Source organism: Mirounga angustirostris, unplaced genomic scaffold, assembly GCF_029215605.1.
Source record: "Mirounga angustirostris isolate CCGP_5_RB_7025 unplaced genomic scaffold, mMirAng1.0.hap1 SCAF_14, whole genome shotgun sequence".
NCBI lineage: Eukaryota > Metazoa > Chordata > Mammalia > Carnivora > Phocidae > Mirounga > Mirounga angustirostris.
The window spans coordinates 64,100,440-64,117,151 of record NW_026991722.1 but is presented as its reverse complement, the minus strand read 5'-3'; the positions used below and the strand labels follow the sequence as shown (position 1 = coordinate 64,117,151).

The window sequence follows — 16,712 nt, the reverse complement described above, 5'->3', positions numbered from 1 at the left end:
CCCTCACGTAACCCTCTGTCCCTATCTGGCCGAGCACCCCACCCTCCCCACTCTTGACCAGCCACCCTCCCCACCTCCCACTCCTGTCCCCTCCCCAACCTAGGATCCCTGTCCAGTCCAGCCTCCCGGCACTGCCCCAAGGCTCGGAGGACAGGGGGACCACGTTGGTGGACAGAGCTGTGGAGGTAAACACCAAAAATTTTATTTAGGGCATTAAATTAGGGCGGGGGGAAAATACCTTTTAGAACAATAGAGAATAGCTCTGTGGCTTGCTCATCCCCAAGTGGGAGAATTAGAGGCACCGCCCAGGCAGGAAAAGGGCTGGCCCGAGCCCCCGCCCTGCCCCTGGGGGCGTCCAGGCCCCCCCGCTGGCTGGCAGGGACCGCAGGGCCGTGGGCAGTGGGGCCCTCTGAGCTCCCCCAGGTGCCACATCTCGGAGTGAAAGAGTGAAGACTGCCGGGCAGGGCTGGGCAGAGCAGTCACCAGGAACACACTGGACTGGCAGGGTCTCCTCCCCGCCCTGGCAGGGCCCGGATGGCTCACCAGGCTGGCGGCTCCCAGAGGTTAAGGCATCTGTTCATGTGCTGGGTGTGGGGAGGAGGGAGTGCAGTGACCTGCAGGGGCAACCTGAGACCCCCACCCCAGCCCAACCCACCGAGGCCTGGGCTCCCTGGGGAGGAAGTGGCGTCTAAAGTGCTCGGTCAGGCAGGGAGCTCGGGGTGCTGGTCCCAGCCAGCTCCAGGGCCCCTGCCTGGGGAGTGGGACCCCCTGCAGCCGGTGGGGACTTCCTGAGGTGGGTGGGCACAGGGTCACAAGCCCCAGGGGGCTGGGAGTCAGGCAAGGTGCGGCTGGTGGAAAGAGGACCCCCAGCCCCCGGCCCAGGGTCTGTGGCTGCCTGGCTTCCTGGGCTGTCCTCTCGGGCCCCAGAGCTGCCTACTTGGTGTCCCGCTCAGGCCCCGAGAGACTGGGGAAAAGGCTGGAGGCAGCTGAGTGCAGGCGGCACATAGCCCCTCGGGGGGGTACCCCGGCGGCTGGGCTCCAGGGGGCCCGCAGCGGTGGGCGGTCCTCGGGGAGGCCAAGGTGGCATAGGTGCAGGCCGGGGGGCACCCTGGGCTGGCCACGCCGGCCCCATCCGCGGCTGCAGGTGCCGATCCGCCCCCTGGGGGCCGCAGCGTCCCGTGAGAGAGAAGCAGAAAGGTGGAGGTCAGCATGGGGCAGAGCTGCCCAGTGCAGGGTCCAAGGCCCAGCTAGCCTCCCACATTGGGCCAGTCCCTGCCCCAGACCGCCAGTCTTTGCCCTGGCTGGTCTCAGCCCTAAAGAGCCATGGATTCTCAATGCCCCCACCCCCAACATTTGGTGGCAGGTCAGGGGGAGGGGAGGCTCAGGTTGCCAGGAGGGTGAGTTCCAGTGAGTGTAGCTGCAAGGATGCCGCAACGGCCCCCACAGGGCCCTCAGCCAATGGGTGGCCCCATTTGCACCCCCTACTCCATCTCCCCTAAGAGCTCTTGGGTTCCCAGGGGGTCCTGGGACACCTGCAACCCCAACCTTTCTCCAAATGCCCTGTTACCACCAGGGATGATGCAGACCCACAGGAGCCTTGTCAGCCAAAGAGCCATCGGCCAGACCCCACCTCCCAAGCTTCCAACTCAGCTTAAGTCAGTGGAAACACCCACGAAGAAGAATGGCCAACCTCTCTCCCAGAGCCTGACCCACTCTGCTCCCTGCCCCCGGAGCCCCCGCATTGCAGCAACAGCCCTAGCCTTGCTCAAGGAAAGGATCAAAATGACTCTTTTTCTTTTTTTAATAAAATTATAGATATATAGATGTAGATATAAAAACATAAAACAGACACAACGCAAGCGGACGCTGCCGTGTGCTTACTCTCGGGTCCCTGGCGCCAGGCGAAACTCTGGCCCCCTCCCCCATGTGCTTCCCACGAGGGCGCCGAGGCTCCTGCAGGGCCTGGACTTGGCATGCCTTGGGGTAGGGAATCTCCAGTTTGGCAGGGAGAGGACTCCTGGTCTCATGGGTCCCCTGTGGCAGTGTCCGGCCTGTGCCTGCTCCCACCTGCCTCCCCCCGCCCACCCCGGTCACCTCCCACAAGAGCATAAAGCAGAGGTTAAGGCTTCAATGAAAGCGAGTTTCCCGGCAGTGGGGGCAGCGGGGGCCCGAGCGTTAACACATGGGACGTGGCATGGCAGCTCAGCGCACAGACATGGGGACGCACCCACCAGCTGGGCGAGACAGGACACACGGAGCCAAGACCCCACCCACAGCTGGCTGTCTGTCCATCGGCCACCTGTCTGTCAGAACCCAGAGCAATCCCAGAGCTGGGTGCCTGTAGGCTGGGGCTGGACTCCCCGAAGAAGAACTGGCCTGGCCAAGCTACAAGCTTCCAGCAGGTCCCTGAAAGGCAACGAGTTAGGAGCAGCCGGGCGGTGGGGCCTCGGTCCGGTACGGCCAGGGACCCATGGGTGCAGCAGGTGCAGATGTAGTGCACACCCCCTCGCCGCCCCCCCCCCACCTGTGGGAGCAGGGGCACCGCCACACAGATCCTGCAGCCCAGCGGCCCTTGGCCCAGCTGCGCCCTGCTGAGCAGATGGGTGGATGGACAGGCGGAAGGAAGAGGGACAGGCTTGTGGAGGCGTGGTCTCTTCCGCTGACGTGTCCACACCAGGCCTGGGCCTCCTTGTCTCCCGGGGCAGAGAAGTCGGGAGGGGAGGGCAGCCGCTGGGGGTCCTGGTCCCCGGGGCTCCACGGCGGATGGATGACAGTCAGTCCTCTCACACTGAGATCTCGTACGTGGTCCCACCCACGCCGGACACCTTCTTAACGAGCGTGTGCCGGGCAGGGCTGGCGGAGGGCCCTGGGGGGCCAGCGGCAGGCCCCAGGCGGGCCAGGCCCGGGGACTGCCCGTTAAGCTTACTTGGGGGGGTCTTCAGCTGAGGGTGGTCCCTGCATCAAAACAAGCACATACACGCACACACACAGTGAACGCGGGACCACAGCATGACAGAGGCCAGCGGAGGACAGAGGACAGAGGACGCGGACGCAGACAAAGCCTGGGGCAGCCCCTGCCTCTGAGCTCAGAAGGTCCCACCCAGAAAATGGGTGGGGGTGCACAGCCTGCAGAGGGAGGGCTATGTTGTCACAGGACAGACGTCAGAATGGCCATCATCCCCCTCCCAGGTCCCTTGGTCCCTCCCACTGGCACAGATCACAGAGCACAGGGAGGCCAGATGGACGCTGGCCAAGCCCCCAGGCCCTGCATCGTCCTAGTGCCCCAAGCCAGGGAGCCCAGTGGTGACTCTGGTTCCTTCCCTGCTCCCTCCTGGGAAAACGAGAGGCTGTCTCCCTGCCCTCCAGCCTGCCCAGTACTGACCAGTAGCATTTCTGACATCGCGGCCCAAGCACCCACGAAGCTGGGGGCTCCTCCCTCCTTCGGCTGCCATCCCGCCTCACTGCGGCTGCCACCCCCGGGCCAGCCGCATCCACAACAGGGGCCGGGGCCGCCTCGCCCACTGAGCCCGGGCTCGCGGCAGCACGAGTGACGCCCTGACGACACCCGTGCACCCACTGTGGGGCCCAGCACACCCCAGCTGCTCAGCTCGTATACTTGGACCTGACCCTGTGAGGCAGCTGGCCCAGCTTCCTATTACCCACCTGCTGGGAGCCTGGAACCAGCCTGCCCCTCTGGGCCTCAGTTTCCCCATCTCCAAGCAAGGAAGCCCTTACTTCCTGGGGCTAGGAGCACCCAGGACAGCACGTTCTGCTGTGGGATGATGTCCCCCAGACTCAGCCTCCTGGACCGACACTGTCTCCAGGGGAAGAAGCCCCAGGGTCCTCCCCTACACTCGGCTGCACCAGCTGCATGAGAACGTGCAGCCCACAGTGGGCAAATCCTCCTGCCCCACTGTCCTCAGACGTGTCAGGGTGTCCTTGGAGCTGGGCTACCCTCACACAGTCTGGCCAGGGGGTGCCTCCAAGGAGGGTGAGGCCCACGCCCGTAGGCAGCCACTGGCTTCCCAGACACCCCCCGCATGCTCAGCCAAGAGGCCCCACGGGCGGCCGGACACCTGACCTGTGCTGGGAAGCCCCCTGCCCCCCAGCACCCACCTCTGCACGGCCAGCGAGGGTGGCGACTCCGGGAGGTCCGTGTGGATGAAGGCGACAGCTTTGGGGCCTGCATAGGAGGGTGAGCGGGGCGTGCTGGGTGGGGAGGGGGGACCCTGGCGCACCGGGGACCTGTGCGAGCCGCTGCCGGGCCGAGGCCCAGGGGCGTTGTTGTTGGCCAGGTCGGCCTGCAGGGAGGAGGAGGAGGTCCGCGGCGCCCGGCTCACGGCGCTGGCCAGCGAGGACAGCGAAGTCTGCAGCGCGGGGTTGCGGGCACCGCCGAAGCCGGGCCCCGCCACGAGGTCGTCTCTGGAGCCGTAGCGCAGGGCAGGGCCGCGGGGGCCCTCGGACAGCACGCTGGCCTGCTGCAGGCTGTAGGAGCTGGGCGCGTCATAGACGCCCGAGTCGCCGAAGAGCGAGTCGGCCTGAGAGCGCAGCAGCCGCTCCCGCTCCTCTCTGTCCTTGCGCTCCTGGATGGAGGCCATGATGGTCCTGGACAGGTTGTCGTAGCGCACAGGTGAGGGCTCCCGTGGCCGGGGGCCCAGCACCGGGCTGAAGCTACGGGGCGGGGGCCGTGGTGGGTCACCCACCGCCCCCGGGTGCAGGTAGGGCGAGCGGTAGCTGGCCACGCCGGCTGTGGCGTGGGCTGGGCACGTGTGGCCGCCGGGAGAGCCGGGGTTAAGCAGACTGTCATAGGACAGGCTGCCATTGCGGTTGGGCAGCGCGTGGGGGGCGAAGATGCTGCGGTGGGGCGTGGGGGGCCCGCCCTCAGAGCGCAGAGGCTGCAGGGCCACGTGGTCCCCACCCCTCCGGCTTGCTGCCTTGAGGCTCAGGGAGCGCAAGGCACCCGAAAAGGTGTCAGCAGCACTGAGTGGCGGGGACGGCGGGTAGGCTGCGTGCAAGCCTCCGGGCGTGTAGTCAGGGAGGTCCAGGCTGGGCTCCGACGCAAAGTCCAGGCTGTGGATGCTGTCTTCCCCCAGTGTCAGGGAGTCAGGGCCAGGGACCTGTGGGGAGAGAGGGCACACGTCTACCACTGCCCGGCCACCCTGCTCCGCCCAGCCACCAGGTGCTCTGTGCCCTGACAGAGGCTACAATTTGGTGACACGTGTGACCGACAAGCTGCTCCTGGAAGTTCTCCATCCCCTAACCACCTCTTCCTTGCCCACCACAGAAGCAAGTGGGGACAGGGTAGACCAGAGCCCCCAGATGCTGCCTCCCAGGGAAGGCTGGGCACACTTCTCCTGCTCCTACTTCCCTAGGAAAGAGGAGGCAGGCCGTGGGTACAGCCTCGGGAGCTGGACCTTGAGGGGATGTAATAACTACACGGAGAGCCAGAGCCCTCTCCTGGGCACCTCAAGGCTGAGGATTGCAGTCGCTGCCATGTAAGAGCAGAGCTAGCTGCTGCATCTACCCAGGGCAGGACCCTCAGAGCCCACATGGGCCAGGACCTCCTGGGGAGGGGCCAGGGGACAGCCACAGCAACAGGGTGGAGGGGCCTCTCTGAGTTTCCGTGAATCGAGGCATGCGGTCACAGGCTTGGGCTGGGGATGAGAGCCTCCAGAACCTCAAAACCCAGAGGGGGTACTGGTAGGGACAAATGTGGCCTTGGGGTACTTGGCTAGAATCCTTGTGGGACCCAGGACAATCCCAGGAAGATGAGGCAGGCAAGGACACCTAAAGCCCCCCATTCCCAAAGAGGGCTGATCGATACCCCTCCCGGGGCAGGACCATGGCATGCTGGCCAAGGAGGCCCAGACCCCCTGCCCAGCCCACAGGGTCCAGAGACGCCGGGTCGGGCAGGACATTGGTCCTGAGGGGAGGTGACCGGTCCAGGCATACTGGCCCAGTCACAGGCTCACCTCTTAGGTGGCCATGAAAGAGGGTGGGCAGCCTGGGAATGCTCAGGGTTCTGGATCATTCCTCAGGCTGTCCAGGGTTGCCAACTGCTCCACAGTGATCGTAGAGTACTTAACACAACTCAGAGAAAATAAATGTGCTTTCTTAAACAATCTCAAATTCTTCTGGAGCCTTCCCGTGGGCCTTACAGAGTGACCAATAGTGGAATCCCAGGCATGCTGGCACACACTGCCCCTGGGGGCAGCCGCCTACCAGGCTAGCGGGCAATGCCGGCCAAGGAGCAGGGGCCAGTCAGGACTGCCTGTCCCAGCCCTTCCTTCGTGCATAGCTGGGATGCCCACAGGGTGAGGGCCTGCTGGCGCCCACAAGGCTATGACCCCATGGCCCCAGGGGCAGAGCCTCCTGGGGCGAGTCCTCTAGGAGTGGGACCTCTGGGGTGAGGCCTCTGGGGACAGGGTCTCCAGGAGGGGTAGAGCAGGACTTCCTGGGGCGGGGCCAGGCCTCCTCACCTGCTCACCAGGCCCGCAGAAGGGCGCCTTGGGACCCGAGGGAAAGGCAGGCCGGAACTTGTACATGGCAGGTGTCGGGGGGCTGGTCCTCTGCGCCGACAGGGCGCTCTCTGGGGAGATGGACCACGGTCAGGCTGGGGTCAGTCCATGTCCCTCCCTCTGTCTGGCCACCCCCACCTCACCAGCACTGCTCGGGCGTGGGGTCTGCAGGTCACCTCCGAACGTGCCGGCCTCCGCCTTGGGGGGCAGTGGCGGCCCCAGATCCAGCGGCTTCTCATCCAGCCGGTCCAGACTGCCCTTGGACTGGGAGGGGGCGTGGTCAGTGGTGGGTAGGGTGTGGGCCAGGGGTGGGGCATAACTGGGGACTCCTCCCTGGGCCCTGGGCCCTGGGGCCCTAGACCATTCTCCAGAATCTACCCAATTCCTCCCACTTCCACTTCTAGGCCCCCTCACACAGAGCTGCTTCCTGCCTTCAAGGGTCTGCCCTTTACCCCATCCCCTAGCTGACCCCAGGGCCCCCACCTTGCTGCGGCCCAGGCCAGCCTTCAGCCCGTTGTCACTAAGCTTGACCTTTAGCGGGGCAGCTCGCTCCAGGAGCTCGGGCCGAAGGAAGGGCGGCTTCAGGCGAGCGGCCAGCGGCAGCCGGGGGGGCTCCGCCACGTACCTGCACCAGGAGCAGAGGGGTCAGTGGCCAGGCTTACGTGGCCCGAACGCTCACCAAAGGCAAGGCTGGCCGCACCTGCCAAAGGCAGAGGTTGACCAGGCTGAGGGTCCACACCTGCCCACCCCAAACCCGGCAGAGGCCCCTTGACACCCCGTCCAGGCCTCACCGGGGTGCCAGAGGGCTGCACAGCACGTGCTCCACATTCCCATAGCAGCCTCGGGTGAAGGGGTTCACGCCCCCACGGAACTTCCCCGTCACCTGTGGACATGGGACCCCTCAGCCAGCCTGGCCACCCAGGGTCCGGGCCAAAGCGGACAGGGGGACAGGCAGGGACGGCTGGGGTTCCTCAGAGGCAGGGTGGGCAGGGTCAGCCCGTGGGTGCCCCCCGCCCATTCACCCTGACGGTCCCCGCCAGAAACTGTAGAATTTCTGGGCCCTGAGTTACTGGTGGCTGCAGTATCCACAGGCACGGCCCCACACTCCATGCCCCGCGCAGGGTCTCCAGGGCCAGATCCTCCCCCTACGGAAGCTGCGCAGGCCACCTCAGCTGAGGGCTCCGGCAGCCCTTCCCTGACACCACCCCAACACGGTCCTGGTGTAGCCCCGGCCCTCTTGGCCCACAGGGCCCCCCGCATCCCCATCACCATGTGGGCCCTCCTAGGGTCAGCACCTGCTCATTGGTGGTACGCCCCCGAGTGACCAGCACCACGTGGAAGCCAGTGAGGCCGATGACAGGGATGAAGAAGAGGCCAGCCACACACATGACGGCCATACTGGCCCGTTAAGGCCAATGGCCAAAGACAAAAACACAGGGCAGGTGCCTGGGGACGAACGACTCCTGCTGCCACCCAACCTGGGGACTCCCAGGCAGTCACCCCACCGCCCTGCGCCTCAGCTTCCCCTGTGGAATGTGCCCCCGGCCCACACTGTCTTTGCGGTCGAGCCAAGGATACGTGATGGCGGTGTGGGCAGCTCCCAGCCCCTCAGCGTGGTTCAGCACGTAGACCAGGCCAAAGGCGACGACGCCCACCATGTGTGCGCTGAGTGACAGCAGGAACAGGAAGAAGTATCGGTAATTGCGGCGCCCAATGCAGTTGTTGACCCAGGGGCAGTGGTGGTCAAAGTCCTGGGCAGGAGCAGTGAGTCAGGGCACAAGGTGGGGGGCGGGGAGGGGCATGGGGGGGGCACGGGGCAGACGGGGTGGCAGGACGGTCACCTCTACGCAGTTGTCGCAGACGCTGCAGTGGGAGCAGCGAGGTGGGCGGTAGAAGTGGCAGGTTGCGCACCACTTCATACGGACCTGGATGCCCCGCACATCCACGTTCTTGTACAGCGGGGCCCGGAAGTCGTCCTCCTTATCCTCGTCCTCATCCGCTGTGAGCCAGGGCCAGGGGAGGGTGGCAGGAAAGTGACTCTCCTGGCAGGAGAGTCCTTCCCGGATCCCTGCCAGCCCGCCCACCAGGAACCACCCCCGAAAGGCTCTCGCACGTCAGCCACTCACACTCTAGTGAAAGGGAGCAGATTATGTGCCCCAGCACAGGGCCCTACCTCGGGGGAAGACGCCAGGGTCCATGAAGGTGGCCATGCTGAAGTTGGCCAGGACAAAGAGGAAGATGATGCCATTGTAGACAGGAACAGCTGGGGACACAGCTCGAGTCAACCATGGGCACCTGCATTGGACAGCAGGGCAGAGCTAGGTCTGGGGGTGCAGCAGATGGGTGGGGATGGGGCGTGGGGACAGATGAATTAGGCATGGCCACACATAGGCAGGCTGGGCCATCGAAGGCCACCATCAGTGCTCAGCGTGGCAGTCAGGGAGGCCACCGCCACCACAGCCCCGCTGGGAGACCCCTACACATCAGCCTGCTGTCTCTCCACTCAACCATCGGGGCTGGGCACCTCATGCCCGGTAGGTGTGCGGGCTGCCTGCACACAGACACTGACTCCAGCAACCCTCCCGGTGCCTGTTAGGAATTCACCTCACAGTTGAAGATACTGAGGCTCACAGAGGCCTGTGGGCCTGGGCTCCCACTTTTAGGAGGGGTGGCAGACTGGAGGCAGGAGTCCAGGATGAGAAATGAGCTCACTCTGCCTGTGTGCTATGACAGACAGAGGCCAGCCCCGGTCCTCATGCAGACCTGTCCCCAGCCCAGCGGGGCCCCTTTGCCAGGGAAAATCTGGGACATGGGGAGCTCCAATTCTCAGTCAGTGAATGCATGGTGGGTGGCAGCCTTGTTTTTCCCTGAGGGGGCAGTCTCAGGGTCTGGGCCACTGGGCACATCTGCATCCAGGAAGCCCCTTCTTTTTAGTTTGTCACCTTACTATCCATATGACAATGCAGAACACCTGGAGACTCTAGACAAGCATGATACCCCCTCGCCACTCACCATCTCTTACTACCCCACGTCCATGGCTCCAAGGCTGCACCCTCTTCCAGGAAGCCTTCCCAGATTCCTGGCACCCCATAAGGATCACATACACCCCACAGAGAGTGTCCTCTTCCCCCCGCTGGGGACCTGACCAGAGCCCTCTCTGTGGATCCACCCAGTCCTTGGGCACATAAACTATGGCCCCCTGCCCCGACCCTGCAGCGTGTCCCTGAGTCCATCCACTCGGCTCCCAAAAAGTTCCTCTGGCCTCAGACTCCTGATCTCTCCCGTGGCTCCCGGCTGCTTTGACAAGTGGAGGGCACCTGGGGGGGTAGTTCCCCTCCCCATACCTAGCCCTTCTGTGGAACTGGAGGGCCAGGGGGATCCCCGCCCAGTAGCCCTGAGGGCATTGTGGCCTCCGGCATCGTGGCCTCCAGCAGGGCGAGCAATGCCCACGGCCTTGCCCACTGCCCCAGTGCACGCCGGCCACGCTGGTGCGCCCACGCCTGTCTTGGCCAGGAGCCAGCCCCGCCACCCCAGCAACCACCTCCATGGCAGCAGAAGTTCGCTATTTTTAGTGGAAAGCGAGAGGCTATTTAAAGACTCCACTTCCCACGGCAGCAGGCTCGGCGGCCAGGAGCCGCAAGTTACCCCTTCCTCTTCTCCGGGACCTGCTGTGGAGGAAGATGCACTCCCTGAGGACACAGGCTCCCTCCGCGGGGAGGGCCTTCCCCCCCCACCCCCTGCCCAGGCAGCCCAGAGTGCCCACCGGTAGATGCCTTCCACATTCCCCATCCCTGCGTGCTAAAGCGTGGCATACAGATGGTGCTCAACATATGCTGCGGTCTCTGACCCAATCCCATCCAGCAAGGTGCTGGCGGGCCCCTGAGGCATGGTCTGCCTGGCAAGGCGGGGTGGGGGGCAGAGGCCAAAATGCCAGCGGGGACGGGCTCTCCAGGCAAGTGGGAGCTGTCAGCTCAAGAGAAGCAGGAGCTGGGGAGAAGTGGGGGGCTGCAGACCCCGCGCAGGTGGGGCACGCCAGCTCCCCATGGCACCCTCTGGGAAGGGCGGGCTATGTAATCCGCACAAAATGAAAATGCGGGCCCGGTGTTTAAAAAGCATCAAGAATTCCAAGACCATGACAGCAGAGCATTAAAGGCAAGGGTGGGCTCGTGTGCACCTGCGTGGCCTGCACCAGCCGAGGCAGCCTGCTCCACAAAGGGAGGAGCTCAGAGGTCCTGTGCTATGCTGGGGCCGGCAGATGTGCGCATATGAGGTGCAGCAAGTGGGTGGGCACTGCCAGCAAGAGGATACAGCGCTGGGGGAACGGGGGGTGGTCAGAGGGTCCATCCCGGCTGTCCAGGCTTTCCCAAGGGATACTGAGAGCCTGTTGCCCTCCGGCCCTGTGCAGTGAACCACAAAATCTGCCCTTCCAGCTGCAGGGAGTGGGCGCTTCTGTTTCCCTATTTTATAGACAAGGAGTGGGTATAGGACGGCTTGTCACATACCAAGACCTCGGGGTGAGATTCAAGCTATTATGCAGGCAGGCAGGGACTGAACCCCACAGGCAGCCCCCATACTCACACTGACGGGAGTCTCCCCTGGCCCACGTAGCCTGTATGCTTTGTCCTCCCTGAGCCTCAATGACTTCCCCCCACCCCCTGGCTGGACAGCTGCCCCGAATGAGATGCCTAGGGCTAGAGGGGAGGGGGGGCGACACCTGCACAGCAACAGGGCCATGTTTGGGAATCTGCAAAGTGACAGGGCAACGTCTGCATTGACGTGGTGGGCAGCCTCTGTCCACTACAGGCACCAGCCTTCTGCATGCCTGGGCCACATGTACCAGGGAGAGTGGGCTGGGGCCTTAGCTGGTGTTGGGCAGGCTTACGGTGGGGGAGGGGGAGAGCAGGTTCTCTAACAGGGACCTGAGCCACTGCCCTGTTGGCCCACCATCACCAGGCCCCCAGGCTCAACTCAGACCCAGAATCAGGCCCTCCCATGCATTCCTGCCCCCCTCATCCTCCCTCAGGGGGCCTTTGCGCCCAGGCCATGCCAGAAGGAGGGTCCAAGCCTGGGTCATGCCTAATGAGGACCGGCTCCCTGGCCAGAGCCAGCAGGCACACGCACAGACATGTGTCCCCACGAGCATGCAGGGACACGTGCACGCACACATGTGCAATGCACACACAGACACACAAATATGCTCCCGGACACACACGTGTGAACACATGCCTGGATACACGTGTACACAGACACACGTGCATACACGACCACATTCAAAAGGCACATGTACGTGAGCACACACCAACATGTGTTGACGAGCAAGACACACGTGCATAAGTGTTTGTGAGAGGGGCGCCTGGGTGGCTCATCCGTTAAGCATCTGCCTTCGGCTCAGGTCGTGGTCCCAGGGTCCTGGGATCGAGTCCCACATAGGGCTCTCTGCTTGGCAGGAAGCCTGCTTCTCCCTCTCCCACTCCCCCTGCTTGTGTTCCCTCTCTTGCTGTGTCTCTCTCTCTGTCAAATAAATAAATAAAATCTTTAAAAAAAAAAAAATGTTTGTGAGAACAGACCTGCCCACTTGCACACACACACACACACACACGGCCGCACAGGCACACCTGCGCCCTCGTTCATGCACAAACACACTCATATGCACATACGAACACACACAGACATGCCCTTCCTCAAACCGACCCCCTCTCTATGTTCTCTCTGTTCCCTGTGGACCAGGCAAGCGTGAGGACACGTGAGGACGTGCCAGTTCTGTGGGCAAGGCGTGGCAGGCAGTCCTGCTCAGTCCACCTTGAGTCTGTCCCAGGCTCCAGGAGGGCCCCTCTGCCCACAGGGACATCACTCCATTCCCACCCAGGGGATGGTATGCTCCAGGCAGGGGTTGGCCACCCCTTGCTGGCTGCAGCCATGCTGTGGGGCCCAGGGCGGGCCTGGGTGGGGGGCCGGCCCAGCTCTGAGGCTGGAAACCCTCCTCCCTATCCAGCCCCCGCCTCCTGAGTGTTAGGGCCACACGCCACTGCCATGGGCCCCACCCAGATTGAGGCCCCAAGTCCGTCTAGCCGGGCAGGGAGACACCACCCAGTGGGGGTGGGCGGTTCTGCAGGGCCAGTATGCGCGCCACAGCTAAATGTGGAATGGAAAATTTTAACTCAGACGTTTTCATTTAAATCGGGTTCTTCATTAACACTGTTTGTGTCTAAGAGTGATGATCACGCATGGGGGCACCCGGGACCAGAGGGTCTGTGGCCACTCTGCCCTGGTCAGGCTAGGCTGGGACCTCTGTCCTCCTGTACCCATCCCATCCCTGCAGACACCTGAGCAGATGGGGAAACTGAGGCTCAGGCGGCCAAAGATACGGTAGGCCACAGGCAGTGAGGCCTGGCAGGGGGCTCACCCTGTTTCCTTCCTTCCCATGTGGCCCCTGCCAGGGGCTCTGTTCACCTGGGCCTGCCCTTCCACCGTCCCATGCTGGGTCTTCCAGCCTGTCTGGGCCTCTGGGCATGGGGAGGGCTCAGGCCCATCCTGGGGACAGACTGTGACGTCCCAGAAGTCAGCCCCCTGGTCCTGGACAGAGACAAGATGGCCCAGCTTGGCCCCAGGTGTTGGTAACCCAAAAGCAGCTGTAGCTTTCTGATGTCTCCAGGTTCCCTGTCATTCTGCAAAGTGGCTCGGGGAGGAGGAAGGGGCTGAGGTGGAGACCTGGCCTGGGGGCTCTTGGAAACCCACTCAGCACCTGACCCAGCCTGGCATTGAGCCACAGTGTGAAGGGCTTCTGGGGCCCAAGGGGACACGACTGTACCAGGAACCCAGGAAGGCTTCCTGGAGGAGAAGGACCTCTGGGAACCTGCCCTTCAGGATGCTCCCCATCCTCTGATGGAGATGCCCTGACCTCCGGTGATCCTATCCACCCTGCAGCCTCTCCTGGTAACATGTCTGAAAATTCTGCTCATCCCAGGCCCCTCAGTGAGCTGGGCCGAGGAAGGGGTCCTTGATCTTCTAGGCTCCTGGCTCCCCACCCTGCATGATGTCAGGAGCTGCTGTCTGCAAGGACCTGCCCCAAAGGGGGCAGCTTGTGTTTACTGAACAGAGAGGGGGCCATGCAGAGTCCAGTGAAGTTCAAGGGGTAAAGGCAGAGAAGAGAGAACCCCGTGGGCGCCCCAAGGGCAGGGTGGAGAAGACACAGGAGTGGGCTGCTCCCTCCTCACTACATGTCTAAGTCTGCAGCAAGCCTGGACCCAGAAAAAGGGTAAAAGTGTGGGTGCTAGGGTGACCAGAGGCCTATCCCAAGGAGGGGACCACTGGGACCCCTGCTTGCCTGGAATTCAGCACACTGTGAATAGTGTCAGTAGGCCTGGTTCACCCCGCAGAACCCCTTTTCAGGAACCCAGTTGCTTTGGGGGACCCTGGTGGAGCCAGGGTCAGGGTTGGCCAGGGTCCCCAGTGGCCTTTTGGCCCAGGGAATGTGGCCTCAGTGGTTCAGGGGAGCCCTGCCCTAAGGGTGATCAAAGCTCCCTTGGCTAGACGGTGACTGCCCCTGGCCCCCAGCTGGTGCCCCTGCACCCCCAGCTTGCTGCAGAGGCACATGCCACCTTCTCTCAGGCAGAGTGGGTCACACACAAGGCAGGACACAGGGAAAGGCCTGCAGTGCCCTGAGGGAACCCTGCCCCTTGCTGGGCTGGTGTCCCTGAACCCAGAACCTCAGCTCTGAGAACTGAAGAAGGAAGAACTTGGCAGGGTGCAGGAGCCTCAGCGCCCACATCTTGGGATGGTTAAGTTCATCATAGGACAGCCGTGTAAGGGCCCTCTAAAACCACAGCAAGGGCTTATGACAAGCATGCTACAGAGGAGCTCAGGTGAGCATAGGAGGAGAGGAGAGGAGACAGGAAGACTCCCTGGAATAGGGTTGATTTCAATTCTTTAAAGATTTATTTCCCTGCATCTCACAAGTTCTTGAAAGAGAACACGTATTACTTCCAATGTCAGGGAGGAAAAACACTGAATTGCACTTCGGGAGTGAGAAACCAGGATCAGCCAAGTGGACGCCAGGCTACCCCGAAGCACACCTGAGTCCAGGTGTGGGGGACCCCAGGGCCAGGACTGGGCTAAGCCCCACCCCTGCAGAAGACCCTGCACTTGCTGTCCACCTGCCCCTCTCCTCTCTGCCCCACAGCCAGCAGCATCTGAGTAACAAGAACACGCCTGCTTGCCAAAGCCAGAAATAAGCCCGTCCACACAGGCCTTTTTTAAACACGCTCTTGGCAGCCTGTGGCGCCCACCCAGCCCCGGCCTCCAGGTAGGGAGCTCTTGCGCCTCCATGGGCACCCAATGCAGACTCGCCATCCTCACAGCTGCTACCCTCACTCTTGCTAAGGCGAAGGGTGCCAAGCCGGCTCCTGCTCAGCCCTGCTCCAAGCTCATTTACACTCGGGCTGACCTGCCTCGGAACAGAGACCCCGCGGGCTGGGGCCATTTGCAACACCTCCAGTTCCCAGGAAGGCTTGAGCGGTCATTGCTCTAGTCACCTGGGCTGTTTCTCTGGCATGGCACTTGTGGAAGCGGGTGGTCCCAGATCTGCATGGCTGAAGCCTGGAACCCCCACCCCTCCTTGTACCTGAGGTGCCCCACAGCCATGGTGTTGCCAGCAGGCTTATATGTGAGCCAGCCTGTCTCAGGTGAAGAAGTTATGTCTGCATGGGCCCAGGGCCTTGCCTGCCCTCTGTCTCAAGGGTCCCAGTGCCCAACATGGCCGGTGTCCCTGGGTGAGGCCTGGCCTGGGCCCTCCAGCTGCGACCCCGAGCCTTCCCGAGAAGGTCAAGGGAGGGTGTAGGGCACTGCCAGGCCAGCATCAAGGGTGGCTTTGGGGCAGGCACGTGGCAGCCTGGCCAGGCCACACCTACGCGGGAACAACTTGGCTCTGGCCCTGTGCTGGACAACCAGGAGGGGACCCAAGAGCCGCCCTCAGCTCCTTGCTGGAGAGGCTGGTGGCTCTCAGCAGCCCACGTCCCCCCTCGTGCAGCCTGTGGGGAGGGGAGGGCTGCAGCCACACCCTGGGCGGCCACTGCACACACTCCCCTATTTGGGCCCAGCAACTGACACCCAGAGCCTGGCACACTCGTGAGCTGCCCGCCAGGCTCTAGTGTCCCCACACGGATAACTCACCTGTCCTTGGTGCCCCAGTATAGGCACACTCACTGTTTCTGCCTCAGCCCAGATGAGGGGGCTCACGTCACCCACAGCCCTGGTGCCAGCCCTGTCGTGCCCAGTCCTCCCGGCCCCTGGCCCCCCTGCCCTGCCCCGCCCGCGGGCCTTGTCCCCCAGGCCTGCCAGGCTGCAACCCCCGCTATACCGGCCCCTGCCCCTTCTGGCCCGGCTGTGGCCGCCTGCGCCCCCCCCCCGGCCGGTGACGCGGGGGACTCACGTGAACACGAAGAACAGGGTGCTGGAGCCGACCAGCAGCGCGGCGGCCGTGGCCACCGGGATGTACTTGGCGGGTTTGAGGCGCGTCCCGGGGCTGCGGGGCATCCTGGGCGCCGCGCCGCCGCATCCCTCCCCGGGGCCGGGCGGGCGGGGCCGGCCGGGGTCGGGCCGGGGTCGGGCGGGGCGGGCTGGACGCGGCGCAGGACCCGCGGCGGCGGCGGCGGCGGCGGCGGCGGTGGCGGCGGCGGCGGAGGAAATCCCACCCCACGAGTAGCGGCGGCGGCGGCGCGCTGATGTCAGCGCGCCCCTTAAGGTGGACCGGGCGGCAAGGCGGCGGGGGGGGGCGGGGCCGGAGGCGGGGCGGAGCTGGGACCCCTCGCGGCCGCGCCCGGCCCCCGCCCCGCCCGCCCCACGCCCTCCTCAGGAGGGCGCCGGGTGCCGGAGCCCGCCAGACTGGGGAGCCGCCGAGCCCCCCCCACCACCCCGGGCCCCGCCGGCGCTGGCGTCTGGCGCAGCGTTCAGGACCCTGGGCCGGGCGCGGCCCCTCCTCGCCTTGGTGCCCCGGCCAGGCGAGTGCCCGCGGCACTCTGAAGCCACGCAGCCGTCGCCGCGCACCTGCAGTCCTGGCCCACCGGGTGGACACCGCGGAGAGCGCCAGGCCCCCTGTTCCCAGCGCGCAGGCCCTGGCGCTATGGCATGTTGGTCCCCTCCCGGGCCTCTGTTTACACAGACCTTTCCCTTAACACCTCGGAGCCTGTCCCTGGGGTC

The 16,712-nt window shown here is 64.2% G+C and overlaps 1 protein-coding gene across 3 annotated transcripts; it reads right to left on the bottom strand.

Annotated features, from left to right (window-relative positions):
* Positions 1-188: 188 nt before the first annotated feature.
* On the bottom strand, positions 189-16,149 carry ZDHHC8 (zinc finger DHHC-type palmitoyltransferase 8). Of its 3 annotated transcripts, none has more exons than XM_054510395.2 (12): positions 15,946-16,149; positions 8,692-8,813; positions 8,360-8,517; positions 8,097-8,269; positions 7,814-7,916; positions 7,310-7,401; positions 7,002-7,143; positions 6,662-6,782; positions 6,480-6,589; positions 4,117-5,117; positions 938-1,159; positions 189-584 (listed from the first exon to the last, which is right to left on the bottom strand). In XM_054510395.2, the coding sequence occupies exons 1-12, from the start codon at positions 16,047-16,049 to the stop codon at positions 578-580; spliced, it is 2,355 nt and encodes a 784-aa protein (XP_054366370.1). In that variant the 5' UTR covers positions 16,050-16,149; the 3' UTR covers positions 189-577. The 3 variants fall into 3 exon arrangements, with proteins under 3 accessions (XP_054366370.1, XP_054366371.1, XP_045743105.1); XM_054510396.2 differs by having other exon boundaries at positions 6,695-6,782; XM_045887149.3 differs by lacking the exons at positions 189-584; positions 938-1,159 and adding an exon at positions 1,784-2,955.
* Between the last annotated feature and the right edge of the window lie 563 nt (positions 16,150-16,712).

What these genes read in the sequence shown, in the direction of transcription:
- ZDHHC8 (XM_054510395.2), bottom strand. Translation starts at nt 16,049, where the DNA reads ATGCCCCGCAGCCCCGGGACGCGCCTCAAACCCGCCAAGTACATCCCG. An exon ending in CCCTGGCGTCTTCCCCCGAG is followed by an intron (nt 8,518 to 8,691) that starts GTAGGGCCCTGT and finishes CCTGGCTCACAG; the next exon opens with CGGATGAGGACGAGGATAAG. An exon ending in CCCACGCCCGAGCAGTGCTG is followed by an intron (nt 6,590 to 6,661) that starts GTGAGGTGGGGG and finishes CCATCTCCCCAG; the next exon opens with AGAGCGCCCTGTCGGCGCAG.